This window comes from Bos indicus, chromosome 3, assembly GCF_029378745.1.
Source record: "Bos indicus isolate NIAB-ARS_2022 breed Sahiwal x Tharparkar chromosome 3, NIAB-ARS_B.indTharparkar_mat_pri_1.0, whole genome shotgun sequence".
Lineage (NCBI taxonomy): Eukaryota > Metazoa > Chordata > Mammalia > Artiodactyla > Bovidae > Bos > Bos indicus.
In genome coordinates, this window is record NC_091762.1 from 44,728,470 (window position 1) to 44,741,338 (window position 12,869).

Genomic DNA, 12,869 nt, shown 5'->3' on the forward strand with positions numbered 1-12,869 from the left:
ATTTGAGCATTCTTTGGCATTGCCTTTCTTTGGGAATGGAATGAAAACTGACCTTTTCCAGTCCTGTGGCCACTGCTGAGTTTTCCCAATTTGCTGGCATATTGAGTGCAGCACTTTCATAGCATCATCTTTCAGGATTTGGAATAGCTCAACTAGAATTCCATCACCTCCACTAGCTTTGTTCATAGTGATGCTTTCTAAGGCCCACTTGACTTTACATTCCAGGATGTCTGGCTCTAGGTGAGTGATCACACCACCGTGATTATCTTGATCTTGAAGATCTTTTTTGTACAGTTCTTCTGTGTATTCTTGCCACCTCTTCTTAATATCTTCTGCTTCTGTTAGGTCCACACCATTTCTGTCCTTTATCGAGCTCATCTTTGCATGAAATGTTCCTTTGGTATCTCTGATTTTCTTGAAGAGATCCCTAGTCTTTCCCATTCTGTTGTTTTCCTCTATTTCTTTGCATTGATCACTGAAGAAGGCTTTCTTATCTCTCCTTGCTATTCTTTGGAACTCTGCATTCAGATGTTTATATCTTTATTTTTCTCCTTTGCTTTTCACTTCTCTTCTTTTCACAGCTATTTGTAAGACCTCCCCAGACAGCCATGTTTCTTTTTTTGCATTTGTTTTCCATGGGGATGGTCTTAATCCCTATCTCCTGTACAGTTTCACGAACCTCCGTCCATAGTTCATCAGGCACTCTGTCTGTTAGATCTAGTCCCTTACATCTGTTTCTCACTTCCACTGTGTAGTCATAAGGGATTTGATTTAGGTCATACCTGAATGGGCTAGTGGTTTTCCCTACTTTCTTCAATTTAAGTCTAAATTTGGCAATAAGGAGTTAAATAAGGTTATAGTCTCCTTGAAGGATTGTTATACAGATTGATAATGTGTAAACGAAATGGTGTGTATGTTCAGTGCATGGCCACACGGATGACTGAGATAATTTTACAAATGAGAGATTGTTTACTTTCAGACGCTTTTACTCTGTGATAAGATTTGTGCTTTAAAAATATGTTTTCTGGAAAATAAAGTTCCAGGTGAGGATAGAGACAAGTTATGCAGATCCAGGGAAGTGGTGGATGGGCCTCTGATTGCACAGAGGGAGAGGAAGCTGGCTGGAGGTGGGATGGTTTGGAAGTTGATGAAACAGTGGAATTGATGAGGATGAAGTGGACAACAATCTATGATGATTTTCGAGTTTCTTATTTGGGCAACTAAGTAGAATATTTATTTCAAGCAGTGACTACAGCTCTGGCTTGCAATATCTTGGAGTGTTTTCAATTATTCTGCAGTGTGTGCAGATCACTAAGATGATTCCAAGATAAAATTAACACTAACCTACTCCAAGCCATTGTATGTCGGTTCAAGGCATTTGTGTCCCCTGTCACCCACATCCAATGTCTAGCATATGCCTTTGACTCACTCTCCTCCCTCATCCATCCCCACACCCAGTGATTCATCTAGTTGAAGCTCGTTTCCACTACAGAATCTTTCTCCCATGTCTTATTTCTTTGCTGTTCTGATCATCACTTCTTGATTGTAGAGATCTAACTGCTTACCTCTTCTATATCTATCGGTTCCTAGCTACCTTCTCACTTTAGACTCTCCTCCAAATGCCTTGCATGCTGCTTCATACACATGATAATATAATTCATTGCTAATAAAACAAACAGAAAACCAAGCGGCTTTCGTGCTGGATTAAATCAGACACTTCCATTGGGCTCCTGGGATCCTCCAGAATCTGGCTGCACTCTTCCTGGTCAAGTTTATGTTTCCCTTTTTTTTACAGTGGAAATCCCACACTTGGAATCCAGTCAGTTTTCTTCCTCTCTCACACACTCTGTCCAGCCTGCACATTGCCTCTGCTGGAATGCTCCTGTGTATATTTTAGAGAACAAAACAGGTGTGGGAGTCAGAAAAACCTAGATTGAATCCTGCTGTTGCCACTTTTTTGCCAGTTTTCCTCAATGTGATATTGACCATCCCACGTAGCTCCTTATTATTCCTAAAGTGTGGCCTCCCCTGAACTGTATTTAAAGTGATTACCTCTCCCCCGGACTCCTTTCCTCATTTCCTATTCACTTTTCTCCTCTGCACGATTTTGAGTTTTGTCTTTTGCTCTCAAACCCTCTAGAATGTAAACCACTTACAGAGATGGTGTTTGTTTTCATCACTGTATATTCCCAGTGTTATATAGGAAGTTCTCAGGAGATATTTGATGAATGAATGAATGAACTGTTTTATTTATTTCCCAGAGCTCTTTTGAGGGTTAAGTGAAATCACATATGTAGTCAGGTCAGTCAATTGCATGGTACAGAGAAGGCTATGGATACCATACTCTTCACCTTTGATGACTTTATTATTGTAGATTGATTCATATTATTTTATAAAAATGGACACCTCAAAGTACTTGCAAGAAAGATGGATATTACAGTGTCAGGCAGGATAATTCAAGTTTACTGACCAAAGCAAGAGCTTGTCAGGTTATCATGCATTTTCCTAATAGTAATAATAAAGAGTTATTTGAGTATTCTTTACTGCATTAACTCAATTAATCTTCACGCACGGTGAGACCCAATTATTATTGTCCTAGTTTTGCAGATAAAGCAGACAGATCTAGTTATATTAAATAATTTGCCTAGGCTCACAGAATTAGTAAATAAAAGAACCCAGGATTAAGCCCCAGGCCTGGTTGACCCCAAAGCCCATGAACGTAACCCCATACAGCAGAGATGTTTTATTTGCCACAAGGAAGAGGCAAACTGATCACAAATGGATCAGATTAATTTATTATCACTACTGGAAAAAGAAAACAAAAATGTATATGTAATGGTGACTTATTACTAGTGTTATTTTTTGGAAGAGAGAGTAGAATTATACTCACGGAAACCACTAATGTAAAAATAGAATGTTTCTAAAGAAAGTCACTTTCAATTATATAGGAACATCAGAAAATTTGAGAATTTTTATCCTGGATTCATGCTCATTTATTAATCTGTTCATTCACCTGGCACTGAGAATAGAATAGTGATCAGAAAAAGAAGCATGTCTGCTTCCATGGAGATGATAACCTTGGAAGAGAATCACATCAACCAGAATGCTATGCTTGCAGATATATAATTTCATATAGAGATAGGTATTTCAGAGAAAAGAATCATAGGTCCTTGCCAGCAAATAAAAACAGCCTGGGATCAAGGAAGACTAATAAGGCAGTGATGCAGAGATGAGATATCACAGATGAATGAGATATGATGCCCAAAGACAGTGGAGATGAGTATTCCAAACAAAAGGAAGTGAAAGGAAACAGAAGGTGTTTGCAAAATAGAGAAAGAAGGCTGAAAGGTGGACCTGAGTTTACATTTTGAGAGGAATGAGAAGCCAAGCCACAAAATAGTTTTAAGGAGGTCGACATGATAAAATTTGCATTTTGGAAAGACCATTCTCACTTCTTTGTAGAGAGGGATTGGAGGGAGTCAAGATTGGATTTAGTCTTGAGAAGGCCATGCAGGAATTCAGGCAAGTAATGATGATTGCTTAGTCTTTGGAGTTGGTGTTCGAGATAGAACAAGGCAGATATAAGAAATCAAAATCTTTAGGAGGAAGAATTGAACAAATTGAATGACTGGTTGAGTACAAGAGGTGTTCAAGCTTTCAGCCACATGCAACTGCATTTGGGGATGAGGGGGAATTACCTTTCCCTGAGAGGATCCAGAAAAGGATCAAGGTTTGGAGTAGGGTCAGAAGACGGGCACATCTTGGGTTTTATTTTGAACGTTTGTTGAATTTTTCATACCTTTGACAACCAAAGAAATGGAACTGACCTTGCTGATCTGTCACAACCTCTTCACTTTCAAATTGAGAAAACTGAGACCCAGAGGACTGTCCAAGAACAGAACATGCAGACTCAGCCTCAAAAACCATGTCTATTGCTATTTCCTATGAGCATTTTTCTAATAGGAAGTCAATTTCATATTTGTGAATGTTACCAGACAAGACTTACTAAATATTTGAATATGATTCTAAGAAAGGTATGATAATTTCCTTCCTTATAATTTAAATAATAACAGTAATGAAGAGTAATCATTATGTTAATAGATGCTTTAATGAATATCTGCTATGTGTTAGGCATTTAAATATTTCACATGTGAATTCTTAGCTGCTTCAGTGGTGTTGTCCTGACCCTCAATTAAGGCAAAGAGATAACTGGTAATATCTTTCAGAGTTTTCTGAACCAAAATTAGTATAAAAAGCAATTATACTAATTTCAGTAGCCACTATTAAATCTGTTCTTCATCTAATGACTTCCATTTGTCTGTGTATATAGTTATTTCAGCAAATTTTAATTCAGAAGAATTTGTAGCAGTTTTTTTTCACCTGCTGATTTTCCATAAATTTATATAATATTAATGGTGCTTCCCAGGTGGCCATAGTGGTAAAGAACCCACTTGCTAATTTAGGAGGCATAAGAGACGAGGGTTTGATCCCTGGATTGGAAAGATCCCCTGGAGGAGGGCATGGCAGCCAACTCAAGTATTCTTGCCTAGAGAATCCCATGGACAGATGAGCCTAGTAGGCTACAGTCCATAGGGTCACAAAGAGTTGGACATAACTGAAGTGACTTAGCATGCATAATATTAATGCAAAGAAAATGTGTGTGTATGTATATTTCATGAAATGGGTATGAAACTGCTGTTTGTTATATTGTTGTTGGCTCAAATTCTTGATTATATCCTTTGCTGCTTCCACACCAAAATGGCAGAGCTGAATACTTGCTGCAGAGATTGTATACCCGCAAAGCCAAAAATATGTCCTATCTACTCATTACAGACAAAATTTGCTGACCTCTACTTTAGGTCAGTTACTGTCTATTAGTCCTTTGCAGGCTCATCATTTGATAGAATGTTTATCAGGTACCCATTTCCAAATCTTTGCCATGACTTTACTCTAAAGATCTTGATGGTAGTGATGAAATTGAGTATTAAGTTATTAGGCTTTGATCTGTGCTTCTGATCTGTAATTATTCAAAGAATTGAAAGGTAATAAGTATATATCCATTTGCAAGGAAATTTTTTCTGAGATAAAGTTTAATAGTGTGTGTTATTTTGCAGATTTCAAAATTTAATTTAAAAGCTGGAGAACAATCAAGATGTATTGACCTTTGAAAATATTCAATAATGAGCCCTACACTTTCCAGTGTGATCTGTGGAAAATATACAGTGTAAACCTGTGATAGTATATTAAGCATTTATTTATTAAATGAATGTTAAGTTATAAACTAGCTACAAGTAAATTCTGTATTTCAGTTTGATAATAGAATATAAAACTCAGAAAAAGAAGGCTCAAGAATATCTTACCTACTAGTTCAGTATAAGCAATATAAGCAACTAATTTTCCTGTATTATTTAAATCACTAATTCTTGAAATTTGATCCACCTACATCAGAAGCTTTAGAAATGCCTTTTAAAAGTGGCAACTCCTAAACCTTATCCTTCTATCTATGAAAGCAGAATTTTTAGGAGACGCTTAGGAACGTCTTTTTTTTTTAAGTACCAGAACTTTATTTTCGTGTACAGTAGAATATGAGAAATTCTGGTTTAGTATGGGATATAATCAATTGAAACAAGGGTCAGTTTGCTTTGTGTAAAAGGTCTTCTATTTTAGTGGTAGCCACGGTAAGCTGTTGTTGAAATGCCAAATATATATGGGATGTGATAATAGACAATAAACTAGGGTTAATGATGCTACTAAATTAGAAAGTGCCAATCATAGTAGGTGTATTATGAATGTAATGATCTTGAAGCAATGGGATATAATTAGCATTTAAATTAAGTTGTAGGTTAGCCACATTAAGGAAAGGTTAGCTTGCTATGAATTTTTATAAGGTTATGGTGTTATTTTTATCAGTTTGAGCATTGACTATAACCTAATTTAATGAAAATTTTGGAATAATAGCATTGTCATTATTAACTGAGCTACATATTAATTGATGAATACTCTTGAACACACTTGCACTGGACTACAAGATAAATTTGAATGTAAAGTTATAGACATGTAGTATTTAAGTCATGCCAATACTTTATTACTATGATTAATCAGGCTGCTCACAAAGATCATGTTTATAGGGAGCATGGCTATGTTTTAATTGTATTTTTTCCTGAAATTGTAGGTTGTATGTGTGGTAAATAATTTCAAAGGAAGACAACCAGAAAATGAGCATACACACACGGATAGCCTGGCACAGCTGCCAATGATAAGCATTCCTCGAGTAGAAAGTCCTTTGGAAAAGGTAACATCTGTACAGGTGATTCATAATTTAAATTCTAAAGTGCGATTGTTCTCTAGAGCAAATGAATAATTATTCTTGAGAGTTCTTTCACATTTTTTATTAGCTAAAATAAGCTCAGAGTCTAATGTGGTATTTAGCAAGAACTTAATCACTGAAGAGAACATCTTTGAAAAATGCGTATCACATAGAAAACATTTCTTGGAACCTCTCAGGCTTAAAAGTTGAGTCTGTACATGGACTGTGCTGTAATTTGCCATAGCTTTAAGATAAGGAACGTTATACAGTGGTCCCACGCATGGGCAAAATATAAGTTTTACTTGAGAATGTATACATTTTTAATAATACATATTCCATTTCTTCCATGCTTCATTTATATGAAAATCTGTGTAGTGTAACTGGCACATACTCAGGACTCAATAAATATTGTTAAATCTCAGTGTGTAAAGTTCTGGCCTCAGGGAAACACCAGTGTGCTTTCCTGATCAGGGAGGCCCTGAGGATCAGGCTGGGCTTAAGGGAGCCTGATGAGGTAGCACTTTGAGTAGCAGGTCAAGGCCTCATGGAACATAGCAATGAACAGAAAAACCAGGTTATAATAACTTTTCTTGAGACTTCTGTGAGCTAGATAGGTTAATATTTCTTAAGCAATGATGCATTCATGCATGTATGTAACTGGTTAAATGACTGCTCATTTAGTGACAGAGGGTTACTAATGGCTTCTCAGCCCTGTCCACATCCAGATTTTGATCAACATCTTAGATGAAGTTATTAATAGATGCTAATTTGGGGTTTAGATGGTATGAATCTGTGGAGGGGTCATAGAGGATACATGCTCAGTCATGTCTGACTCTTTGCAACCCCATGAACTGCAGTCCATGGGATTATCCTGGCAAGAATACAGAGGTGGGTTGCCATTTCCTACTCCAGAGGATCTTCCTTACCCAGGGATCGAACCCACGTCTCCTGCAGCTCCTACATTGACAGGTGGAGCCTTTACCACTGAGTCATTCACCTGGGAAGCCCCAGGTGAATCTGTGAGGGATAATTGATACATTGGATGAAATATTAAAAATTCTTGGAAGATTGCAATAAATGTACAAATAACAATTAACTAGAAATAAAGGAAGCATTTCATATTTGGACTTTAAAAAGTTCCTGTAGGGCAGGGTATGTCTACGTTAACTGCACAAATGCAAAACGCTCAGAGGGTTTAAGAGTCTACCATTCCGCATGGGTCAACAACATGATATGACTGCCAGAAGTTAATATAGTTTTAAGTCCCACTTAGGGAAAATGATATCCTGAATGAGGGATTGATGGTTTGCTTTCTCAGGTAAACTTGGTATACTGTGTACTACCCTTGGTGACATGGTTATCAGATGAACTTTGATTAAAACATAAAAGTTGACAGTAAATTTTTTTAAGTGAGTAAATAGATGTGTCTAAGATGCTGAGTAGAGTCAAAGTCATGAATTATGAGACTGGAAGGAACAAAAATATTGTTTAAAAAATAATAAGTTTATAGGAAAAGGAAACTCAAGAAAGAAGCAATAGCTTCCCATAAATATCTGAAGGACTGTTGTATGACAGAGGGATGCAATTTGTTTTATGGGATCTCAGAGATCACAATTCAGATCAGATCAGATCAGTCGCTCAGTTGTGTCCGACTCTTTGCGACCCCATGAATCACAGCACGCCAGGCTTCCCTGTCCATCACCAACTCCCAGAGTTCACTGAGATTCACGTCCATCGAGTCAATGATGCCATCCAGCCATCTCATCCTATGTCGTCCCCTTCTCCTCCTGCCCCCAATCCCTCCCAGCATCAGAGGCTTAAGTTTCAGCTTTAGCATCATTCCTTCCAAAGAAATCCCAGGGCTAATCTCCTTCAGAATGGACTGGTTGGATCTCCTTGCAGTCCAAGGGACTCTCAAGAGTCTTCTCCAACACCACAGTTCAAAAGCATCAATTCTTCGGCACTCAGCCTTCTTCACAGTCCAACTCTCACATCCATACATGACCACAGGAAAAACCATAGCCTTGACTAGATGGACCTTTGTTGGCAAAGTAATGTCTCTGCTTTTTAATGTACTGTCTAGGTTGGTCATAACTTTCCTTCCACGTAGCAAGCGTCTTTTAATTTCATGACTGCAGTCACCATCTATAGTGATTTTGGAGCCCCCCAAAATAAAATCTGACACTGTTTCCACTATTTCTCCATCTATTTCCCATGCAGTGGTGGGACCGGATGCCATGATCTTCGTTTTCTGAATGTTGAGCTTTAAGCCAACTTTTTCACTCTCCACTTTCACTTTCATCAAGAGGCTTTTGAGTTCCTCTTCACTTTCTGCCATAAGTGTGGTGTCATCTGCTATCTGAGGTTATTGATATTTCTCCCGGCAATCTTGATTCCAGTTTGTGTTTCTTCCAGTCCAGCGTTTCTCATGATGTACTCTGCATAGAAGTTAAATAAACAGGATGACAATATACAGCCTTGACGAACTCCTTTTCCTATTTGGAACCAGTCTGTTGTTCCATGTCCAGTTCTAACTGTTGCTTCCTGACCTGCATATGGGTTTCTCAAGAGGCAGGTCAGGTGGTCTGGTATTCCCATCTCTTGAAGAATTGTCCACAGTTTATTGTGATTCACACAGTCAAAAGCTTTGGCGTAGTCAATAAAGCAGAAATAGATGTTTTTCTGGAACTCTCTTGCTTTTTCGATGATCCAGCAGATGTTGGCAATTTGATGTCTGGTTTCTCTGCCTTTTCTAAAACCAGCTTGAACATCAGGAAGTTCACAGTTCACATATTGCTGAAGCCTGGCTTGGAGAATTTTGAGCGTTACTTTACTAACGTGTGAGATGAGTGCAATTGTGTGGTAGTTTGAGCATTCTTTGCATTGCCTTTCTTTGGGATTGGAATGAAAACTGAGCTTTTCCAGTCCTGTGGCCACTGCTGAGTTTTCCAAATTTGCTGGCATATTGAGTGCAATACTTCATAGCATCATCTTTCAGGATTTGGAATAGCTCAACTGGAATTCCATCACCTCCACTAGCTTGGTTTGTAGTGATGCTTTCTAAGGCCCACTTGACTTCACATTCCAGGATGTCTGGCTCTAGGTCAGTGATCACACCATCGTGATTATCTGGGTTGTGAAGATATTTTTTGTACAGTTCTTCTGTGTATTCTTGCCATCTCTTCTTAATATCTTCTGCTTCTGTTAGGTCCATACCATTTCTGTCCTTTATCAAGCTCATCTTTGCATGAAATGTTCCTTTGGTATCTCTGATTTTCTTGAAGAGATCCCTAGTCTTTCCCATTCTGTTGTTTTCCTCTATTTCTTTGCGTTGATCGCTGAAGAAGGCTTTCTTATCTCATCTTGATATTCTTTGGAACTCTGTATTCAGATGTTTATATCTTTCCTTTTCTCCTTTGCTTTTCGCTTCTCTTCTTTTCACAGCTATTTGTAAGGCCTCCTCAGACAGCCATTTTGCTTTTTTGCATTTCTTTTCTATGGGAATGGTCTTGATCCCTGTCTCCTGTACAATGTCACGAACCTCATTCCATAGTTCATCAGGCACTCTATCTATCAGATCTAGGCCCTTAAATCTATTTCTCACTTCCACTGTATAGTCATAAGGGATTTGATTTAGGTCATACCTGAATGGTCTAGTGGTTTTCCCTACTTTCTTCAATTTCAGTCTGAATTTGGCAATAAGGAGTTCATGATCTGAGCCACAGTCAGATCCTGGTCTTGTTTTTGCTGACTGTATAGAGCTTCACCATCTTTGGCTGCAAAGAATGTAATCAATCTGATTTTGGTGTTGACCATCTGGTGATGTCAATGTATAGAGTCTTCTCTTGTGTTGTTGGAAGAGGGTGTTTGTTATGACCAGTGCATTTTCTTGGCAAAACTCTATTAGTCTTTGCCCTGCTTCATTCCATATTCCAAGGCCAAATTTGCCTGTTACCCTAGGTGTTTCTTGACTTCCTACTTTTGCATTCCAGTCCCCTAAAATGAAAAGGACATCTTTTTTGGGTGTTAGTTCTGAAAGGTCTTGTAGGTCTTCATAGGACCATTCAACTTCAGCTTCTTCAGCATTACTGGTTGGGGCATAGACTTGGATTACTGTGATATTGAATGGTTTGCCTTGGAAATGAACAGATATCATTCTGTCGTTTTTGAGATTGCATCCAAGTACTTCATTTCAGACTCTTTTGTTGACCATGATGGTTACTCCATTTCTTCTGAGGGATTCCTGCCCACAGTAGTAGATATAATGGTCATCTGAGTTAAATTCACCCATTCTAGTCCATTTCAGTTTGCTGATTCCTAGAATGTCGACATTCACTCTTGCCATCTCTTGTTTGACCACTTCCAATTTGCCTTGATTCATGGACCTGACATTTCAGGTTCCTGTGCAATATTGCTCTTTACAGCATCAGACCTTGCTTCTATCACCAGTCACATCCACAACTGGGTATTCTTTTTGCTTTGGCTCCATGCCTTCATTCTTTCTGGAGTTATTTCTCCACTGATCTCCAGTAGCATATTGGGCACCTACTGATCTGGGGAGTTCCTCTTTCAGTATCCTATCATTTTGCCTTTTCATACTGTTCATGGGGTTCTCAAGGCAAGAATACTGAAGTGGTTTGCCATTCCCTTCTCCAGTGGACCACATTCTGTCAGATCTCTCCACCATGACCTGCCCGTCTTGGGTTGCCCCATGGGCATGGCTTAGTTTCATTGAGTTAGACAAGGCTGTGGTTCTGGTGTGATTAGATTGACTAGTTTTCTGTGAGTATGGTTTCAGTGTGTTTGCCCTCTGATGCCCTCTTACAACACCTACTGTCTTACTTGGGTTTCTCTTACCTTGGGCGTGGGGTATCTCTTCATGGCTGCTCCAGAAAAGCGCAGCCATTGCTCCTTACCTTGGACCGAGGGATATCTCCTCACCACCGCCCTTCCTGACCTTCAGTATGGGATAGCTCCTCTAGGCCCTCCTGCGCCCGCGCAGCCAGGGCTCCTTGGACGTGGGGTTGGTCCTCCCAGCCACCACCCCTGGCCTCTGTCCTGCGGTTGCTTCTCCCCGCCGCCGCCCCTGCCCTTGGCCTCAGGCTTAGGGGTGTGGGTTGCTCCTCCCGAGCGCCGCCCCTGGCCTCGGGCTTAGGGGCGTGGGGTATCTCCTCTCAGCCGCCCCCCCTGAGGATGAAAGAAAAGGAAGTGTAGGAAGATAAATAATGTCTAGAAGTTAGTTAATAACTTTTCCACCTTAAAAGCAATGAAATTTCTTTTTACTATAGGGATTCAAGAATAGCTAAATAAGCACTTATCCATGATACTGTGGAAGGATTTTAAGCATTTAAATGATAGAGACACTAGATGATGATGATGATGATGATGACAATAAAAAGAACAATGACCATTTAGTGATCATGCACGATGTGCCAAATGCTATACTAATTGCTTCCACAAAACCACTTCTGTGCTTTACAAAGTATAATTTTGTTCTTTGCAACAGTTTTTAAAGCTGAGTATCCCTCGTGGCTCAGTGGTAAAGAATCTGCCTTCAAGGCAGTAGATCCAGGTTCAATCCCTGGGGTTGGGAAAGTACTCTGGAGAAGGGAATGGCTACCCACTCTAGTATTCTTGCCTGGAGAATTCCATGGAAAGAGTTCCATGCAAAGAGGTAGCCCGGACATGACTGAGCAACTAACACTTTCACTTTCATCATTATAGTGGCAAAGACTGCTAATAGATGATCAGTATTCCTTCTCCTCTTCTTCCTTTCAATAACTGAGTTTCTCACTCCAGTTTTAACTATGCTCATGGTTGTCCATCTGTAGTCTTTATTCCCCAGCTTGCCCTGCAGTTAGGTGTGACCTAGTAACCAAGTTTAGACCCATGCAGTGTAAGCAGAAGGGTAGGTGCCACAACCTCTGGGTCATCTCTTTGAAAACTCTTGTGCTGGACAGTCTGTACTCCTTATCACCAAATGGAAAGATAAGTGACTGGAATAATATTTTATTTTTGAAGATGACCAATCCTCCTGGACAACCTGGGTTCTGGATGAGCTCATGGAGCAGTCCATATACATACCCTAGGTGGTTCTGAAAAAGAAATAAACTCCTTCTCTAAGTCATTGATTATTTTTTTAAATTTTTATTTATTTTTTAATATAAATTTATTTATTTTAATTGGAGGTTAATTACTTTACAATATTGTATTGGTTTTGTCATACATCAACATGAATCCACCACAGGTATACACGTGTTCCCCATCCCGAACCCCCTCCCTCCTCCCTCCCTGTACCATCCCTCTGTGTCGTCCCAGTACACCAGCCCCAAGCATCCAGTATCATGCATCGAACCTGGACTGGCGATTCATTTCATATATGATATTATACATGTTTCAGTGCCATTCTCACAAATCATCCCACCCTCTCCCTCTCCCACAGAGTCCAAAAGAGTGTTCTATACATCAGTGTCTCTTTTGCTGTCTCGCATACAGGGTTATCATTGGCGTGGTTTAGCTGATGCCCTCTTACAATGGATGTCCTCATTATACAGTGAAGAAA

General features: G+C 39.3%; 1 protein-coding gene across 3 annotated transcripts in view; it reads left to right on the forward strand.

The window, feature by feature from the left end:
* PLPPR5 (phospholipid phosphatase related 5) overlaps positions 1–12,869 on the forward strand; it is a 135,490-nt gene that overhangs the window by 94,256 nt on the left and 28,365 nt on the right. Inside the window, exon 5 of one of the 3 annotated variants that reach the window (XM_019957005.2) lies at positions 6,173–6,307. The exons of 1 other annotated variant lie outside the window; for it this stretch is intronic. In XM_019957005.2, coding sequence (XP_019812564.1) covers positions 6,173–6,307 — 135 coding nt within the window. The remainder of the gene's footprint in view (positions 1–6,172; positions 6,308–12,869) is intronic. One more of the 3 variants, XM_019957006.2, reaches the window with a different exon arrangement.